At 45.6% G+C, this 22,133-nt stretch overlaps 1 protein-coding gene across 1 annotated transcript in view; it reads right to left on the minus strand.

The window, feature by feature from the left end:
* Nucleotides 1-22,133, minus strand: part of LOC132392147 (MAP7 domain-containing protein 2-like) — a 254,808-nt gene that overhangs the window by 173,964 nt on the left and 58,711 nt on the right. The window contains exons 6-8 of the mRNA XM_059965996.1: nt 15,897-16,018; nt 13,044-13,300; nt 5,229-5,367 (exon numbers count right to left, since the gene is read on the minus strand). Coding sequence (XP_059821979.1) covers nt 5,229-5,367; nt 13,044-13,300; nt 15,897-16,018 — 518 coding nt within the window. The remainder of the gene's footprint in view (nt 1-5,228; nt 5,368-13,043; nt 13,301-15,896; nt 16,019-22,133) is intronic.

The following is a 22,133-nucleotide window of genomic DNA, read 5'->3' on the forward strand; positions in this document are numbered from 1 at the left end:
CTTTTTCAGGTTAAACCATTTCAAAAAGGACTGATGGCTATAATTTGTAAATGGTTATTGAATTTGCATATGTTAACTAATGATAAAATTAAAGCTGCGTGGGTATTGGAGTTTTGTAAGTCTCTTTCAGATAATCAATGGGATAAAAAATTTTATTAGGTAAACACTTTGTCTATTTCTGCCCATCATTCCTTGATACAGTTCAAGGTAGTGCATCAGGCACATCTGTCAAAGGACAAATTATCCTGTATTTTTTCTAATATTAATCTTATTTGTGATAGGTGTAATGTTGAGGTGACTACTTAAATACATATGTTCTGATCCTGTATCAAGTTAAATAATTTTTTGAAAGAAGTCTTTAAAACTTTATCTAAGGTTCTGAGTTTGGACCTACAACCGAATTTACTTACAGCAATTTTTTGGATCATTCCATTGGAAGCAGGAGATATTCCTGCTTCCGCTCAACGGATGATAGCTTTCACAACTTTATTGGCTAGGAAAGTCATTTTTTTAAATGGAAGGATTCTAATCCACCTCCTGTTATTTATTGGTTTACCTCCATTATGTCCTGTTTAAGTTTAGAGAAAATAAGAAGTCGGACATTTGATACATCCTCTAAATCTGAGGAAATTTGGCAACCTTTTATTCAATATTTTCATATGCTCTGACTTATTCCAGTTACCTTTTTGAAGTTTTGGATTTGATCAGAAAGTTTTTCCTTGTTTTTTCTTGCTTTCACTTTCAGTTTGAGCTGCCCACTTCTTTCCTTTTCATTTTTTTTTTGTGTTTTGGGTTTTTTCCCCTGTATATTTCAATTATAAAAGTTTCTAATCTTTTTTTTCTTTTTATGGATAAGAGGAGAATCAAGTATCTTTCTCTTTACTATGTACTATTAGATTAATACTATGTTTGATCTTGATAATGTTTATTTTTCCTTTTGTTTGAACTGTTATTGATATAGATTTTGTGATAATTCTCCTCTTGTTTATAGATATATGTACTTTTTTATTTAACTAATAAAAAGATTGATAAAGAAAGATTCATTTCCTCACATGCATATTGAAACATACAGTGAACAGATGCAGCCTTAACAACCAGCACAACCTAAGAAAGTGCTGGTGGCAGCCTGCAACAACAACACAACAGCGGCAACAAAACAAAACAAAACAGGAAAACTCCCTGCCACCCACCACAGGATGAGCTGAATTATACACAGCAAGACAAAAGTTACTTCCTTTACTCCCTTCCACAGTTGTTCAAATTTATATTTGGGATATTGTATATTTTTTGCAAAGTGTGCTTACTGCCCAACTCCTGAAGTAATGATGGTGCAGCTGCTTGAAATGAGATTGAAGTTAATGATCATCATTATGTGCCATGTCATATGACATGGGCAATCACGGTCTTTTCATGACCATGATAGTTCTTGGCAAATTTTTCTACACAAGTGGTTTTCCCTTACCTTCTTCTGGGCAGTGTCTTTACAAGACGTTGTCCCCAGCCATTATCAATACTCCTCAGAGACGGTCTGTCTGGTGTCGGTGGTCTCATAACCAGGACCTGTGATATGCATGAGCTGCTCATATGACCATCCACCACCTGCTCCCATGGCTTCACGTGACTGTGATCGGGGGCTAAGCAGGAGCTACACCTTCCCCAAGGGTGTCCCACAGGCTAGCAGAGGGAAGGAGCACCTAACAACTCCTTTGGTAGAGATGAATCTCTACCCCATCAGAATCTTATTACATATAGGGAATTCCATTACTTGGAACCAAAGATGATCAAAGAACAGAGTTATTTTGTCAGCGCAGGTAATGAGAAACGTGCAGGTGCTGGTGCTTTGCTGCACCTACAACTTGTCCTTCCAGTTAATAGAGAGGTCACAGTTTCAAAGTTCAAGGTAAATTTATTATTAAAGTATGTTTGCATTTTTCAACCCTGAGATTCATCTTCCCACAGACAGCCATGGAACAAAAAAAAACACTATAGTACTCGTTCAAACAAAAAACATCAGATAACCAATAGGCAAAACCAGAACCAGTCACGCAAATTGCAAAAAAAAAATCGAATAACACATAGAATATTAAACATCAAACTGAAGAATCCTTGGAACAATCAAAGAATGTTCTGTCTGGGCCTCTGTACCTCCCTCTGCAGCTGGGTCCTTGGCTTCATCACTGAAAGACCAGTCTGTGCAGATGGGAAATAACATCTCCACCTCACTGATAATCCACACTGACACACCTCAAGGAGGGTGTTTAGCCCACTGCTATACTCTCTCTTCACCCATGATTGCATCACCAGACACAGCTTAAATGGCATCTATAAATCTGCTGACAACACAACTATTGTTTGCAGAATTTCAGATGGAAACAAGAAGGTGTCCAGGAGTGAGATAAGCTGGTCACAGCAACAACCTTGCTCTAAATGTCAGTAAGATCAAAGAATTGATTGTGGACTTCAGAAAAGATGAGGGGACACACATCTGTCCTCATAGGGGGAATCAGAAGTGGAAAGGGTGAGCAATTTCGAACTCCTGGGTGTCAGTGTCTCTGAGGATCTATCCTGGGTCTGATATATGGATGCAGCTATAAAGAAGGGATGACAGTGGTTATACTCGTTTGGAGTTTGAGAAGGTTAAGTATGTCACCAAAGACACTAGCAGATTTCTACAGATGTACCGTAAGCATTCTAAATGGCTGCATCACTGTCTGGTGTTGGGAGGGGGATGGGATGACTGCACAGGATCGAAAGAAGCTGCAGAGTTGTACAATTAGTCAGCTCCATCATGAGCTCTGTAGCATCTTCAAAGATCACTGCCTCAAACAGGCAACACAACATTACGATCAAGGATCACCATCATCTAGGGCAGGGGCGGCCAACCTTTTATATTCCATGTGTCAACTTTTTCACGCACGAATTCTATATTAACGTATTTTTACAAGAATTGAATGGGGGTACAGTGTTGTATGGCACATCTAAACTCGTGAGTGAAAAAATTGACGTACAGAATGTAAAAGGTTGGCCACCCCTGACCTAGGATATACCCTCAAACTCATGAACATTACCTCTTTTTTTTGCACTATATGTTTAACTAATACATATAATTTCACAGTTTTTATGATTATGTATTGCAATGTACTGATGCCACATAGCAACAATTTCACAAGTCATGCTGGTCAGATTAAACCTGATTCTGATTCAGTCTAGATCAGTTCAGTTCGACTTAGTGCTGTGTTTTTCATTGACTGCTGGTGGTAGAGCCAGCCCTGATCAAAATCATGCAAAGCAGCAATTAAAAAAGGAGTAACTGGAAATCTGATGCGCATTTAGCATGAACTGCAGTCCCCTAAAAATTAGTTCAATCAAGCCTTGCCCAAGACCCAAGAATTCCTCTGGCAGAGAGAGGCCCGTCAAAAGCTGGCAGACAGAGCTAAACATCTGCTCACCTTCCAGTCTCATCCTCCTTGATTTCAATCTTGTTCCGACATTTTAATTGGCAACATTGGTGAGTAATAGATCATGGATTCACCCTCCCAATGAGGCATATTCTGTTCTCAACCATGTCACATTCCCTCGGAGACAGCCAAAGCACCAGATCAAAGCCAAAGGCAGATTATCGAAGTGTAAATTACAGGCTCCAATCATACACAGATTAGCTGTAGAAGTTTAAAGGCTCCAATCACACACAGATTAGCTGTAGAAGTTTACAGGCTCCTGTCACACACGGATTGGCTGTAGAAGTTTACAGGCTCCAATCACACACAGATTAGCTGTAGAAGTTTACAGGCTCCAATCACACACAGATTAGCTGTAGAAGTTTACAGGCTCCTGTCACACACGGATTAGCTGTAGAAGTTTACAGGCTCCTGTCAGACACGGATTAGCTGTAGAAGTTTACAGGCTCCAATCACACACAGATTAGCTGTAGAAGTTTACAGGCTCCAATCACACACAGATTAGCTGCAGAAGTTTACAGGCTCCAATCACACACAGATTAGCTGTAGAAGTTTAAAGGCTCCTGTCACACACGGATTAGCTGTAGAAGTTTACAGGCTCCTGTCAGACACGGATTAGCTGTAGAAGTTTACAGGCTCCAATCACACACAGATTAGCTGTAGAAGTTTACAGGCTCCAATCACACACAGATTAGCTGCAGAAGTTTACAGGCTCCAATCACACACAGATTAGCTGTAGAAGTTTACAGGCTCCAATCACACACAGATTAACTGCAGAAGTTTACAGGCTCCAATCACACACAGATTAACTGTAGAAATTTACAGGCTCCAATCACACACAGATTAGCTGTAGAAGTTTACAGGCTCCAATCACACACAGATTAACTGTAGAAGTTTACAGGCTCCAATCACACACAGATTAACTGCAGAAGTTTACAGGCTCCAATCACACACAGATTAACTGCAGAAGTTTACAGGCTCCAATCACACACAGATTAACTGTAGAAGTTTACAGGCTCCAATCACACACAGATTAGCTGTAGAAGTTTACAGGCTCCAATCACACACAGATTAACTGTAGAAGTTTACAGGCTCCAATCACACACAGATTAACTGTAGAAGTTTACAGGCTCCAATCACACACAGATTAGCTGTAGAAGTTTACAGGCTCCAATCACACACAGATTGGCTGTAGAAGTTTACAGGCTCCTGTCACACACGGATTGGCTGTAGTTTACAGGCTCCAATCACACACAGATTAGCTGTAGAAGTTTACAGGCTCCTGTCAGACACCAGTTGGCTGCAGAAATGCATTTAAAAGAATAAGTAGTTTATGAACTGTCGCCATAGTCATGTTGGTTGCTGGTGCCATTTAGCAATCAAAGAAGGCAGGGCAATTTGTAATGGTGGAGTGCAGGCACCAGAGTGGAAACAATGATCGTTTTCAATCCTCTCTGAGATCTCACCCCCTCCCCAGCTCCGTAGTCAACACTCCGGCCATGAGCAACCCTAGGTCTCGATTCTGGCCTCTTGACCTGTTTTAAAGTTAATAGTTGTACTTTTGAGCTCTGGAATCTACTTTGTCTCTCACTATTTTCTCTACTAAATCAATACGCGTCAAGCTTTTTACCATCTGCCCCAATATCTCCTCATGTGTTGTATTTGATTAACTGTACATCCCTGAAATACCTTGGCGTGTTAGCAGTTTAAAGACAACACACAAAGCAAAGCTTTAGGACTTCAGAAAGAAAGTTGGAGCATGCTCACTACCTCTCAGCTTCTTCCTGCTCTTGCCGCTCCTGCTCTTCTTTCTCCTTCTGCAGTCGTGCAAGTCTTCGTCTTTCTGCCAGAAGCTTGGCTGCTTCCTCTGGATCAGTAGTTCCTGCCATGGTCTTTGTATTGGATGTGTCTGGAAGAGAATAACAAGTCAGTCAGTAAAGCCATTATACCGTGTGTAGATGAGGACAAGGGGGAGGGAATGTTCTGGGGGGGGGGCGGGTGCCTTTGATTATGTTGCCTGTTTTACCATGGAGTGGAGGCTGGCTTTCATGAAGCACTGAGCTGAGTCCACGGTCTCTGCAGTTTCTTGCAGTCCTGGTCAGAGATGTTTCCATACCAAGTTAGGATGCAAGTAGGTAGGATGGTTTAGATATTTAGCTAAATAAGATGATAAAACTGAGGAGCAGAATTAGGCCATTTAGCCCAATGACTCTGCACCACCATTCCACCATGGCTGATTTATTATCCCTCTCAACCCCATTCTCCTGCCTTCTTCCCAAACTTTTGATGTCCTTACTAATCCAGAACCTATCAACCTCCACTTTAAACATACCCAGTTACTTGGCCTCCACTTCCTTCCGTGGCAATGAATTCCATGGATTCACCACCCTCTGGCTTAGACCATAAGACATAGGAGCATATTTAGGCCATTTCGCCCATCGAGTCTGCTCTGCCACTTAATCATGGCTGATCCTTTTTTCCCCTCCTCAGCCCCACTCCCCATCCTTTGCCCCATAACCTTTGATGCCGTGTCCAATCAAGAACCTATCAAACTCTGCCTGGCCCAATGACCTGGCCTCTACAGCTGCCTGTGGTTACAAATTCCACAAACTCACCAACCCCTGGCTAAAGAAATTTCTCTGCATCTCTGTTTTAAATGGACACCCTCTATCCTGAAGATATACCCTCTTGTCCTCGAATCCCCCACCATGGGATACATCCTTCCTACATCTACTCTGTCTAGCCGTTTCGATATTTGAAAAGTTTCAATGAGATCCTCCTCATCCTTATAAATTCCAGTGAGTACTGTTACACAGCCATCGAACATACCTCGCATGATAACCCTTTCATTCCAGGAATCACACGAGTGAACCTCCTCTGAACCCTCTCCAATGACCGCACATCTTTTCTTAGATGAGGAGCCAGATCTGTTCATAATACAAGGTGAGGCCTCACCAGAGCCTTATAAAGCCTCAGCATCACATCCCTGCTCGTATATTCCAAACCTCTTGAACTGAATGCTAATATTGCATTTGCCTTCCTCACCACTGACTCTACCTGCAAGTTAACCTTTATGGAATTCTGCACAAGGACTCCCAAGACCTTTGGCATCTCAGATTTTTGGATTTTCTCCCCATTTAGAAAATAGTCTGCCAAAGTGTAAGGCCATGGATTATCCAACATTGCATTTCATTTTCCAACTTCTTGCCCATTTTTCTAATCTGTCTAAGTCCTTCTGTTTCCTCAACACTACCTGCACCTTCACCAATCTTCGTATCATCTACAAACTTGGCAACAAATCCATCTGTTCCATCATCTAAATCATTTACATAGAGCATAAAAAGGAAAGTCCCAACACCAACCCCTGCGGAACACCACTAGTCACTGGCAGCCAACCAGAATAAGATCCTTTTAATCCCACTCGCTGCCTCTTACCAATCAGCAAATTCTCTAACTATGTCAGTAACTTTCCTATAATACCATGGGCTCATGTAAGCAGCCTCATGTGTGGCACCTTGTCAAAGGCCTTCTAATAGTCCAACTATACAACATCTACTGCATTCCCTTTATCTATCCGGTGTGTAATCTCCTCAAAGAACTCCAACAGGTTCATCGGGCAAGATTTTCCCTTAAGGAAATGGTGCTGACTTTGTCCTATCTTGTCCTGCGTCACCAAGTACTCCATAACATCATCCTCAACATCTGACTCCAACATCCTCCCAACCACTGAGGTCAGGCTAACTGGTCTTTTATTTCCTTTCTGTTACCTTCCTCCTTTCTTAAGGAATGGAGTGATATCTACTAATTTCCAGTCTTCTGGCACCATGCAGAAAATAGTCTATGCCTTTATTCCTTCTGCCAAAGTACATGACCATACACTTCCAACACTATATTCAATCTGCCTCTTCTTTGCCCATTCTCTTAATCTGTCTACAGACTTCCTGCCTCCTCAATGCTACCACCTCCCACCCTCTCCACTTCCTCTTTTTATCGTCCACAAAGCCATCAATTGCTTCACCCAGATCACTGACATATAACCCAAAAATAAGAAGTTCCCAACACCAACCCTGCAGAACACCAGCAGCCAACCAGAAAGGATGCCTTTATTCCCATTCTTTGCTTCCTGCTAGTCAAGTAATCTTATATCCATGTTAGTATTATTCCTGTAATGCCAAGGACTCTTATTCTGTTCAGCAGCCTCATGTGCGACACCTTGTAAAAGGCCTTCTGAAAATCCATGTAAACAACATCCACTGATTCTCCTTTGTCTATCCTCAAAGGATTCCAATAGATTTGTCAAGCAAGACTTCCCCTCAAGAAAACCTTATGATTTGGGCTTATTTTACCTCATCTATAGTAATGGATTCCAACATCCTAGAAATTGATAAATTCAGGGTATGCGGCCTGTAAATTCCCGTATTTTGGCTCGCTCCGTTCTTAAAAATTGGAGCACCATTTAGGACTTTCCAGTTCTCCAGAACCCTTACAAAATGTATGGATTCTTGAAAAATCATTTCTAGTGCCCCAACAATCTGTTCAGCTACCGTTTTCCCGTTTTTCAGAATATTGGGATTTAGTTCATGGAGACATTGGATGGATATGGCTCATGTAATGGGGGAGAATGGACGGATATGGATCGTTTAACTGTGGGGAATGGATGGTTATGGATCGCGTAACGGAGAACGGATGGACATGATCATGTAAATGGGGGAAATGGATGGATATGGATCATGTAACTGGGAGAATGGACGGATATGGATAGCATAACTGGGAGAACGGACGGATATGGATCGTGTAACGGAGAATGGATGGACATGGATCATGTAAATGGGGGAAATGGACGGATATGGATCGTGTAACTGGGAGATTTTGTCAGATATGGATTGTGTAACTGGGGGGAATGGATGGTTATGGACCGTGTAACTGGGAGAATGGACGGATATGAATAGTATAACTGGGAGAATGGACGGATATGGATCGTGTAACGGAGAATGGATGGACATGGATCGTGTAAATGGGGGAATGGACGGTTATGGAATGTTTTAACTGGGGGAATGGACGGTTATGGATCGTGTAACTGGGAGAATGGACGGATATGGATCATGTAACTGGGGAGATTTTGACAGATATAGATCGTGTAACTGGGGGGAATGGATGGTTATGGATCGTGTAACTGCGGAAATGGATGGATATAGATAGTATAACTGGGAGAACGGACGGATATGGATCATGTAATGGAGAATGGATGGACATGGATCGTGTAAATGGGGGAATGGATGGATATGGAATGTTTTAACTGGGGGAATGGACGGATATGGATCGTTTAACTGGGGGAATGGACAGACATGGATCCTGTAACTGTGGAAATGGACGGATATGGAACGTGTAACTGGGGAGAATGGACAGATATGGATCGTGTAACTGCGGAAATGGACGGATATGGATAGTATAACTGGGAGAACGGACGGATATGGATTGTGTAACGGAGACTGGATGGACATGGATCGTGTAAATGGGGGAAATGGACGGATATGAATCGTGTAACTAAGAGATTTTGACAGATATGGAACGTGTAACTGGGGGAATGGACTGATATGGATCGTGTAATATGGATAATGGACGGATATGGATCGTGTAACTCGGATAGTGGACGGATATGGATCGTGTAACTCAGATAGTGGACGGATATGGATTGTTTAACTGGGAGATTTTGACAGATATGGATTGTGTAACTGGGGGGAATAGACGGATATGGATCGTGTAACTGGGAGATTTTGACAGATATGGATTGTGTAACTGGGGGGAATGGATGGTTATGGATCGTGTAACTGGGAGAATGGACGGATATGGATCATATAACTTTGGAAATGGACGGATATGGATTGTGTAACTGGGGGGAATGGATGGACATGGATCGTGTAAATGGGGGAAATGGACGGATATGGAACATGTAACTGGGGGAATGGACGGATATGGAACATGTAACTGGGGGAATGGACGGATATGGAAGATGTAACTGGGGGAATGGACGGATATGGAATGTGTAACTGGGGGAATGGACGGATATGGAACATGTAATTGGGGGAATGGATGGATATGGAATGTGTAATTGGGGGAATGGACGGATATGGAACATGTAATTGGGGGAATGGACGGATATGGAATGTGTAATTGGGGGAATGGATGGATATGGAATGTGTAATTGGGGGAATGGACGGATATGGAACATGTAATTGGGGGAATGGACGGATATGGAATGTGTAATTGGGGGAATGGATGGATATGGATCGTGTAACTGGGGAGATTTTGACAGATATGGATCGTATAACTGGGGGAAACAGACGGATATGGAACGTGTAACTGGGAGAATGGACGGATATGGAACGTGTAACTGGGGGAATGGACAGATATCAAGAATATAGACAGGTATATGGAGGAATTTAAGGTGTGGGGTTATATGGGAGGCAGGATTTGAGGGTCAGCACAACATTGTGGGCCGAAGGGCTATTCTATGTTCTATGTTCTATATATGGATCGTGGAACCAGGAGAATGGATGGATATGGATCGTGTAGTTGTTTAGAAACTGTGAGATATAAGTCCACTCCAGTGCTGTTCTATGTTCTGTGTTGTATTGATTTTAAAGTTGAAAACTAGAAAGTGTTCTAGTTGCTTTAAAGTCACAGAAATACACACTGTGTTCTTGCTGGACCAGGACTACATTGCTCAGTCAGCTAGAAGTGAAGCTTTTCATTCTGTGTTTTAAAATGCATACTATTTCATATCAGCAGCACCCAACAGTGTGACCTGTCCAGCCATCAAAAACATCCTCTAATCCGGATTCCAAAATCCTTCCATCCTCAAATCGGCAAAGTAGCACTGAGGAATATGATGACGATCAGCAGACATCTGGACTAATAATCCAGAGACCTGGGCTCAAATGCCACCACAGTAGCTGGGGATACCCTCGCCATGAGTAATCAGATGATGCATTGTCGCAAAATCCCAGACAGAAATAGTTCATGAAGGAAATCTCCCTTCCTTACCAACTCTCCGTGTGACTGCAGGCCCACAACACTGTGATTAACTCTGAACAATCTCCCTTCCTTACCCACTCTCCGTGTGACTGTAGGCCCACAACACTGTGATTAACTCTGAACAATCTCCCTTCCTTACCCACTCTCCGTGTGACTGTAGGCCCACAACACTGTGATTAACTCCGAACAATCTCCCTTCCTTACCCACTCTCCGTGTGACTGCAGGCCCACAACACTGTGATTAACTCTGAACAATCTCCCTTCCTTACCCACTCTCCGTGTGACTGTAGGCCCACAACACTGTGATTAACTCCGAACAATCTCCCTTCCTTACCCACTCTCCGTGTGACTGTAGGCCCACAACACTGTGATTAACTCCGAACAATCTCCCTTCCTTACCCACTCTCCGTGTGACTGTAGGCCCACAACACTGTGATTAACTCCGAACAATCTCACTTTCTTACCCACTCTCCGTGTGACTGTAGGCCCACAACACTGTGATTAACTCCGAACAATCTCCCTTCCTTACCCACTCTCCGTGTGACTGTAGGCCCACAACACTGTGATTAACTCCGAACAATCTCCCTTCCTTACCCACTCTCCGTGTGACTGTAGGCCCACAACACTGTGATTAACTCCGAACAATCTCCCTTCCTTACCCACTCTCCGTGTGACTGCAGGCCCACAACACTGTGATTAACTCCGAACAATCTCCCTTCCTTACCCACTCTCCGTGTGACTGCAGGCCCACAACACTGTGATTAACTCCGAACAAGCTCCCTTCCTTACCCACTCTCCGTGTGACTGTAGGCCCACAACACTGTGATTAACTCCGAACAAGCTCCCTTCCTTACCCACTCTCTGTGTGACTGTAGGCCCACAACACTGTGATTAACTCCGAACAATCTCCCTTCCTTACTCACTCTCCGTGTGACTGTAGGCCCACAACACTGTGATTAACTCTGAACAATCTCCCTTCCTTACCCACTCTCCGTGTGACTGTAGGCCCACAACACTGTGATTAACTCTGAACAATCTCCCTTCCTAACCCACTCTCCGTGTGACTGTAGGCCCACAACACTGTGATTAACTTGAACAATCTCCCTTCCTTACCCACTCTCCGTGTGACTGCAGGCCCACAACACTGTGATTAACTCCGAACAATCTCCCTTCCTTACACACTCTCCGTGTGACTGTAGGCCCACAACACTGTGATTAACTCCGAACAATCTCCCTTCCTTACCCACTCTCCGTGTGACTGTAGGCCCACAACACTGTGATTAACTCCGAACAATCTCCCTTCCTTACCCACTCTCCGTGTGACTGTAGGCCCACAACACTGTGATTAACTCCAAACAATCTCCCCTGAAATGACACACACAAAATGCTGGTGGAACAAAGCGGGCCAGGCAGCACCTATAGGGAGAAGCACTGTTGACGTTTCAGGCCGAGACTCTTCGTCAGGACTAACTGAAAGGAGAGATACTAAGAGATTTGAAAGTAGTGGGGGGAGGGGGAAATGCGAAATTATAGGAGAAGACCGGAGGGGGTGGGATGAAGCTAAGAGCGGGAAAGGTGATTGGCAAAAGTGATACAGAGCTGGAAAAGGGAAAGGATCATGGGATGGGAACCTCGAGAGAAAGAAAGGGGGAGGGGGGAGCACCAGAGGGAGATGGAGAACAGGCAGAGTGATGGGCAGAGAGAGAGAGATAAAAAAGAACTAAATATGTCAGGGATGGGGTATTAAGGGGAGCATTAACGGAAGTTAGAGAAGTCAATGTTCATGCTATCAGGTTGGAGGCTACCTAGCCGGTATATAAGGTGTTGTTCCTCCAACCTGAGTTTGGATTCATCTTGACAGTAGAGGAGGCCATGGGAATATCAGAATGGGAATGGGACGTGGAATTAAAATGTGTGGCCACTGGGAGATCTTGCTTTCTCGGGCATATCGGGTCTACCAATATATAAAATGCCACACCAGGAGCACCGGACACAGTATACCACACCAGCCGACTCACAGGTGAAGTGTCGCCTCACCTGGAAGGACTGTCTGGGGCCCTGAATGGTGGTGAGGGAGGAAGTGTAAGGGCAGGTGTAGCACTTGTTCCGTTTACAAGGATAAGTGCCAGGAGGGAGATCGGAGGGAAGGGATGGGGGGGGACGTGGACAAGGGAGTCGCATAGGGAGTGATCCTTGCGGAAAGCAGAAGGGGGGGGAGGGAAAGATGTGTTTGGTAGTGGGATCCTCTGAAATGACCACTTTTATCAAGGCCAATTAGGGATGTGCAATGTATGCTAGCTTTTCCATGGCTAGATCTTGAAAAAATGAAGAACTCATTGTTCTACCTATTCCAATTCCAATCCCACAACTTCCCAACACCTCTGTTGCTCATTTCTTTCATTTATTTGCACCACATCCTTCAGCTCCCCTTACTTAACTCCCATCTCACTTCAAAGGCCAGTCCTTATAGATGCACTTCTGGCTGAAGACATTTGGGATGTTGCACTGCATTAAAGGTGCTATACAAATGCAGGTAGTTGTTCTACTTGCCTTCACCCACAGCTGCTTTTCTCCTCTCGTGCTCTTTCACTGGAGTTGTCACAGAAGGAGTATCACCCTCAGCCTGCTCTGCCTCCTCGGATTTCTGCCGAGCTACTTCCCCCTTCTCTCTGCTCTTTTTCCCACTCTCTGCAACGTTGTTAGAAGACGGCCGTCTTCTCATGGGGGAGGACTTCCCACTGGAGGTTGGAGATGTTGGGAACTCTTTGGAAGAGCTGTGCAACTGAGTCCGAACTTTTGAACCGTGCCTGCAGAAAACAAAGCAACAACTCTTCAGCAATATTAAATCTCTGCACGCACTTAATGCATTTGTGACAAAGTGCTGGAGTATATTACTCTATCTGGTGCCCATACCAAGGGATCCCAGTAAAGCAGTCAATACCAGCATTTACTGGCATTATTGGAAATCCGCAAGTATATCAACAATTACCTAAGCAGTTACATTGATGAAAATCGCTGTAAAATAATTGCTGCAGTTAACCTATTTAAATTTTGAAGATGTCAGGTGATCACTCTCACTTGTAAACCAACCAATCCTAAAGTTCCCACTTCAGTACAACCAGGAGGAATTTGAGAAACCACCTTTCAAATGAAAGACAGTTGATCTCTGATCCAACATCCTAACCCTAATTTTGCAGATGACAGCACTATAGTAGGGCAGATGTCAAACCATGGTGAAGTGCACTACAAAAAAGAGACAAAGAACCTAGTGATGCGTGTGTCATGACAACAATCTTTCCCTGAATGTCAACAAAAGAGCTGCTAACTTACTTTGGAATGCTGGGTGGAGGACATACCCCTGTCCGTATCAATGGGAGAAAGTTTCAGGATCAAATCACTAACAATCTGTCCTGGTCCAAATACACAGATGCTATGGGCAAAAAACTCAACAGCACCTCTGCTTCTTCACTAGGCTAAGGAATTTCAGCATGTCCCTGCTGACTTTCACCAACTGGGCAGTACTGTCAAGTAGTGGTTAGCACAACGCTTTACAGTACCAGCGACTTGGGTTCAATTCCCATCACACGGTAGTGTAGTGGTTAGCACAACGCTTTACAGTACCAGCGACTTGGGTTCAATTCCCATCACACGGTAGTGTAGTGGTTAGCACAACGCTTTACAGTACCAGCGACTTGGGTTCAATTCCCATCACACGGTAGTGTAGTGGTTAGAACAACGCTTTACAGTACCAGCGACTTGGGTTCAATTCCCATCGCACGGTAGTGTAGTGGTTAGCACAACGCTTTACAGTACCAGCGACTTGGGTTCAATTCCCATCGCACGGTAGTGTAGTGGTTAGCACAACGCTTTACAGTACCAGCGACTTGGGTTCAATTCCCATCGCACGGTAGTGTAGTGGTTAGCACAACGCTTTACAGTACCAGCGACTTGGGTTCAATTCCCATCGCACGGTAGTGTAGTGGTTAGCACAACGCTTTACAGTACCAGCGACTTGGGTTCAATTCCCATCGCACGGTAGTGTAGTGGTTAGCACAATGCTTTACAGTACCAGCGACTTGGGTTCAATTCCCATCGCACGGTAGTGTAGTGGTTAGCACAACGCTTTACAGTACCAGCGACTTGGGTTCAATTCCCATCGCACGGTAGTGTAGTGGTTAGCACAACGCTTTACAGTACCAGTGACCCGGGTTCAATTCCCATCACACGGTAGTGTAGTGGTTAGCACAACGCTTTACAGTACCAGTGACCCGGGTTCAATTCCCATCGCATGGTAGTGTAGTGGTTAGCACAACGCTTTACAGAACCAGTGACCCAGGTTCAATTCCCATCACACGGTAGTGTAGTGGTTAGCACAACGCTTTACAGTACCAGTGACCCGGGTTCAATTCCCATCGCATGGTAGTGTAGTGGTTAGCACAACGCTTTACAGTACCAGTGACCCGGGTTCAATTCCCATCGCACGGTAGTGTAGTGGTTAGCACAACGCTTTACAGTACCAGTGACCCGGGTTCAATTCCCATCGTACGGTAGTGTAGTGGTTAGCACAACGCTTTACAGTACTAATGACCTGGGTTCAATTCTCACCACTGTCTGTAAGGCGTTTGTATATTGCCCCTGTGACTGCATGGTTTCCTCCCACAGTCCAGACACATACCCATTGGTAGGTTAATTGTTAATTTAAACTGTCCCATGATTAGGTGAGGGTTAAATCAGGAGTTGCTAGGTGGCGAGGCTCAAACGGCTGGAAAGGCCAACCCCACACTGCATCTCAATAGATAAATAAATGTATTTTTTAACCATTGCACCCTGTCTGGACACATCCCAACTTGGTATGGTCACTGTTCTGCCCAAGACGGTAAGAAACTGCAGGGGTTATGAATATAAGCTAGTCATCATGAAAACAAGTTTCCTTTCCATTGACTCCACCCACTGCCTCAGGAAAACAGGCAGTATAAACCAGGACACCTCCCACCCTCCGGCATTCTTTCTTCACCCCACCCCCCCACAACTCCCTACGGGCAGAAGATACTCATACCATCAAGGTCAAGGACGGCTTCTATCACAATGTTATCAAACTCTTGTCCGGATCTCTGATATGATTAAGATGGAACTCTGCATTTCCAAATCTATCCTACTGTGGCCAAACTCCTCATTTCTCTACCTGCACTGCACTTTACATCTAACTTGGAATGATGTGATAACACTGTTGCCATGGGTAGGTGGGATGAGGTTTGGTCACCACTACCAGGAGGTAGTTAAGGGAAGGCTTGCCTCCTCTCTGAGGGACCAGCTGGAGAGGAATTTGAACCCTTTCAGTCTTTGACAAAGGTGTGCAAAGGTTAGCAGTGGGCTGAGCAGCATGCCGATTTTGATTCAACTTACTTCACTGCCGGTGACAAGGACCTTTTGGACATGTTCGCTGGAGATTGGGATCTTCTAAACGTCGACGTGGCACTGGATCCTGCACTGGAGGAGTGCTTCTTTTCCTTCTTTGTTTTCTCAGCCTGAAATAAATCATTCTAATTTTGCTTCAAAACCTTAAATGACTTCCAACAACAATCATAAAAAAGCATTAAAAAGTTCCTGATGCAGTAAAGTTGAAGTGCTGGGGATATTCAACAGCTCAGGCACAGTCTATGGAGGGACTGTCAATAGAGGGATAGTCTATGGAAGGACTGTCAATTGAGGGACAGTCTATGGAGGGACTGTCAATTGAGGCACAGTCTATGGAGGGACTGTCAATAGAGGGACATTCTATGGAGGGACTGTCAATAGAGGCACAGTCTATGGAGGGACTGTCAATAGAGGGACAGTCTATGGAGGGACTGTCAATAGAGGGACAGTCTATGGAGGGACTGTCAATAGAGGGACAGTCTATGGAGGGACTGTCAATAGAGGCACAGTCTATGGAGGGACTGTCAATAGAGGGACAGTCTATGGAGGGACTGTCAATAGAGGCACAGTCTATGGAGGGACTGTCAATAGAGGGACAGTCTATGGAGGGACTGTCAATAGAGGGACAGTCTATGGAGGGACTGTCAATAGAGGCACAGTCTATGGAGGGACTGTCAATAGAGGCACAGTCTATGGAGGGACTGTCAATTGAGGGACACTCTATGGAGGGACTGTCAATGGAGGGACAGTCTATGGAGGGACTGTCAATAGAGGGATAGTCTATGGAGGGACTGTCAATAGAGGGATAGTCTATGGAGGGACTGTCAATAGAGGCAGTCTATGGAGGGACTGTCAATAGAGGGACAGTCTATGGAGGAACTGTCAATAGAGGCAGTCTATGGAGGGACTGTCAATAGAGGCACAGTCTATGGGGGGACTGTCAATTGAGGGACAGTCTATGGAGGGACTGTCAATACAGGGATAGTCTATGGAGGGACTGTCAATAGAGGCAGTCTATGGAGGGACTGTCAATAGAGGGACAGTCTATGGAGGGACTGTCAATAGAGGGACAGTATGGAGGGACTGTCAATGGAGGGACAGTCTATGGAGGGACTGTCAATAGAGGGATAGTCTATGGAGGGACTGTCAATAGAGGGATAGTCTATGGAGGGACTGTCAATTGAGGGACAGTCTATGGAGGGACTGTCAATTGAGGGACAGTCTAAGGAGGGACTGTCAATTGAGGGACAGTCTATGGAGGGACTGTCAATGGAGGGACAGTCTATGGAGGGACTGTCAATTGAGGGACAGTCTATGGAGGGACTGTCAATTGAGGGACAGTCTATGGAGGGACTGTCAATAGAGGGACAGTCTATGGAGGGACTGTCAATAGAGGCACAGTCTATGGAGGGACTGTCAATAGAGGGACAGTATGGAGGGACTGTCAATGGAGGGACAATCTATGGAGGGACTGTCAATAGAGGGATAGTCTATGGAGGGACTGTCAATTGAGGGACAGTCTATGGAGGGACTGTCAATAGAGGGACAGTCTATGGAGGGACTGTCAATAGAGGGATAGTCTATGGAGGGACTGTCAATAGAGGGACAGTCTATAGTGGGACTGTCAATTGAGGGACAGTCTATGGAGGGACTGTCAATAGAGGGACAGTCTATAGTGGGACTGTCAATAGAGGGATAGTCTATGGAGGGACTGTCAATAGAGGGATAGTCTATGGAGGGACTGTCAATAGAGGGACAGTCTATAGTGGGACTGTCAATTGAGGGACAGTCTATGGACTGTCAATAGAGGGACAGTCTATGGAGGGACTGTCAATAGAGGGACAGTCTATGGAGGGACTGTCAACAGAGGGACAGTCTATGGAGGGACTGTCAATAGAGGGTCAGTCTATGGAGGGACTGTCAATAGAGGGATAGTCTATGGAGGGACTGTCAATAGAGGCACAGTCTATGGAGGGACTGTCAATAGAGGGACAGTCTATGGAGGGACTGTCAATAGAGGGACAGTCTATGGAGGGACTGTCAATAGAGGCACAGTCTATGGAGGGACTGTCAATTGAGGGATAGTCTATGGAGGGACTGTCAATTGAGGGATAGTCTATGGAGGGACTGTCAATAGAGGCACAGTCTATGGAGGGACTGTCAATAGAGGGACAGTCTATGGAGGGACTGTCAATAGTGGCACAGTCTATGGAGGGACTGTCAATTGAGGGATAGACTTTGGAGGGACTGTCAATAGAGGCACAGTCTATGGAGGGACTGTCAATTGAGGGACAGTCTATGGAGGGACTGTCAATTGAGGGACAGTCTATGGAGGGACTGTCAATTGAGGGATAGTCTATGGAGGGACTGTCAATAGAGGCACAGTCTATGGAGGGACTGTCAATAGTGGGATAGTCTATGGAGGGACTGTCAATAGAGGCACAGTCTATGGAGGGACTGTCAATAGAGGGACAGTCTATGGAGGGACTGTCAATAGAGGGACAGTCTATAGTGGGACTGTCAATTGAGGGACAGTATGGAGGGACTGTCAATAGAGGCACAGTCTATGGAGGGACTGTCAATAGAGGCACAGTCTATGGAGGGACTGTCAATAGAGGCACAGTCTATGGAGGGACTGTCAATAGAGGGACAGTCTATGGAGGGACTGTCAATAGAGGCACAGTCTATGGAGGGACTGTCAATAGAGGGACAGTCTATGGAGGGACTGTCAATAGAGGGACAGTCTATAGTGGGACTGTCAATTGAGGGACAGTATGGAGGGACTGTCAATAGAGGGACAGTCTATGGAGGGACTGTCAATAGAGGGACAGTCTATGGAGGGACTGTCAATAGAGGGAGAGTCTATGGAGGGACTGTCAATAGAGGGACAGTCTATAGTGGGACTGTCAATAGAGGCACAGTCTATGGAGGGACTGTCAATAGAGGGACAGTCTATGGAGGGACAGTCAACAGAGGGACAGTCTATGGAGGGACTGTCAATAGAGGGACAGTCTATGGAGGGACTGTCAATTGAGGGACAGTCTATGGAGGGACTGTCAATAGAGGGACAGTCTATGGAGGGGCTGTCAATAGAGGGACAGTATGGAGGGACTGTCAATGGAGGGACAGTCTATGGAGGGACTGTCAATAGAGGCACAGTCTATGGAGGGACTGTCAATAGAGGCACAGTCTATGGAGGGACTGTCAATAGAGGCACAGTCTATGGAGGGACTGTCAATAGCGGGATAGTTTATGGAGGGACTGTCAATAGAGGCACAGTCTATGGAGGGACTGTCAATAGAGGGACAGTCTATGGAGGGACTGTCAATAGAGGCACAGTCTATAGTGGGACTGTCAATAGAGGGACAGTCTATGGAGGGACTGTCAATAGAGGGACAGTCTATGGAGGGACTGTCAATAGAGGGACAGTCTATGGAGGGACTGTCAATGGAGGGACAGTCTATGGAGGGACTGTCAATTGAGGGACAGTCTATGGAGGGACTGTCAATAGAGGGACAGTCTATGGAGGGACTGTCAATGGAGGGACAGTCTATGGAGGGACTGTCAATTGAGGGACAGTCTATGGAGGGACTGTCAATGGAGGGACAGTCTATGGAGGGACTGTCAATGGAGGGACTGTCAATGGAGGGACAGTCTATGGAGGGACAGTCTATGGAGGGACTGTCAATAGAGGGACAGTCTATGGAGGGACTGTCAATGGAGGGACAGTCTATGGAGGGACTGTCAATAGAGGGACAGTCTATGGAGGGACTGTCAATGGAGGGACAGTCTATGGAGGGACTGTCAATTGAGGGACAGTCTATGGAGGGACTGTCAATGGAGGGACAGTCTATGGAGGGACTGTCAATAGAGGGACAGTCTATGGAGGGACTGTCAATAGAGGGACATTCTATGGAGGGACTGTCAATAGAGGGATAGTCTATGGAGGGACTGTCAATAGAGGGACAGTATGGAGGGACTGTCAATAGAGGCACAGTCTATGGAGTGACTGTCAACTGAGGGACAGTCTATGGAGGGACTGTCAACTGAGGGACAGTCTATGGAGGGACTGTCAATTGAGGGACAGTCTATGGAGGGACTGTCAATAGAGGGATAGTCTATGGAGGGACTGTCAATAGAGGGATAGTCTATGGAGGGACTGTCAATTGAGGGACAGTCTATGGAGGGACTGTCAATAGAGGGACAGTCTATGGAGGGACTGTCAATTGAGGGACAGTCTATGGAGGGACTGTCAATAGAGGAATAGTCTATGGAGGGACTGTCAATAGAGGGATAGTCTATGGAGGGACTGTCAATTGAGGGACAGTCTATGGAGGGACTGTCAATAGAGGGACAGTCTATGGAGGGACTGTCAATAGAGGGACAGTCTATGGAGGGACTGTCAATAGAGGGATAGTCTATGGAGGGACTGTCAATAGAGGGACAGTCTATGGAGGGACTGTCAATAGAGGGATAGTCTATGGAGGGACTGTCAATAGAGGGACAGTCTATGGAGGGACTGTCAATGGAGGGACAGTCTATGGAGGGACTGTCAATAGAGGGACAGTCTATGGAGGGACTGTCAATAGAGGGACAGTCTATGGAGGGACTGTCAATTGAGGGACAGTCTATGGAGGGACTGTCAATGGAGGGACAGTCTATGGAGGGACTGTCAATTGAGGGACAGTCTATGGAGGGACTGTCAATAGAGGGATAGTCTATGGAGGGACTGTCAATAGAGGGACAGTCTATAGTGGGACTGTCAATTGAGGGACAGTCTATGGACTGTCAATAGAGGGACAGTCTATGGAGGGACTGTCAATAGAGGGACAGTCTATGGAGGGACTGTCAACAGAGGGACAGTCTATGGAGGGACTGTCAATAGAGGGACAGTATGGAGGGACTGTCAATGGAGGGACAGTCTATGGAGGGACTGTCAATAGAGGCACAGTCTATGGAGGGACTGTCAATAGAGGCACAGTCTATGGAGGGACTGTCAATAGAGGGATAGTTTATGGAGGGACTGTCAATAGAGGCACAGTCTATGGAGGGACTGTCAATAGAGGGACAGTCTATGGAGGGACTGTCAATAGAGGGATAGTCTATGGAGGGACTGTCAATAGAGGGTCAGTCTATGGAGGGACTGTCAATAGAGGGATAGTTTATGGAGGGACTGTCAATAGAGGCACAGTCTATGGAGGGACTGTCAATAGAGGGACAGTCTATGGAAGGACTGTCAATAGAGGCACAGTCTATGGAGGGACTGTCAATTGAGGGATAGTCTATGGAGGGACTGTCAATTGAGGGATAGTCTATGGAGGGACTGTCAATAGAGGCACAGTCTATGGAGGGACTGTCAATAGAGGGACAGTCTATGGAGGGACTGTCAATAGAGGCACAGTCTATGGAGGGACTGTCAATTGAGGGATAGTCTTTGGAGGGACTGTCAATAGAGGCACAGTCTATGGAGGGACTGTCAATAGAGGCACAGTCTATGGAGGGACTGTCAGTTGAGGGACAGTCTATGGAGGGACTGTCAATTGAGGGACAGTCTATGGAGGGACTGTCAATTGAGGGACAGTCTATGGAGGGACTGTCAATAGAGGGATAGACTATGGAGGGACTGTCAATAGAGGCACAGTCTATGGAGGGACTGTCAATAGAGGGACAGTCTATGGAGGGACTGTCAATAGAGGCACAGTCTATGGAGGGACTGTCAATAGAGGCACAGTCTATGGAGGGACTGTCAATAGAGGGACAGTCTATGGAGGGACTGTCAATAGAGGCACAGTCTATGGAGGGACTGTCAATAGAGGGACAGTCTATGGAGGGACTGTCAATAGAGGGACAGTCTATAGTGGAACTGTCAATTGAGGGACAGTATGGAGGGACTGTCAATAGAGGGACAGTCTATGGAGGGACTGTCAATAGAGGGACAGTCTATGGAGGGACTGTCAATAGAGGGAGAGTCTATGGAGGGACTGTCAATAGAGGGACAGTCTATAGTGGGACTGTCAATAGAGGCACAGTCTATGGAGGGACTGTCAATAGAGGGACAGTCTATGGAGGGACTGTCAATGGAGGGACAGTCTATGGAGGGACTGTCAATAGAGGGACAGTCTATGGAGGGACTGTCAATGGAGGGACAGTCTATGGAGGGACTGTCAACAGAGGGACAGTCTATGGAGGGACTGTCAATAGAGGGACAGTCTATGGAGGGACTGT

The sequence above is a fragment of the Hypanus sabinus genome, chromosome 4, assembly GCF_030144855.1.
Source record: "Hypanus sabinus isolate sHypSab1 chromosome 4, sHypSab1.hap1, whole genome shotgun sequence".
Lineage (NCBI taxonomy): Eukaryota > Metazoa > Chordata > Chondrichthyes > Myliobatiformes > Dasyatidae > Hypanus > Hypanus sabinus.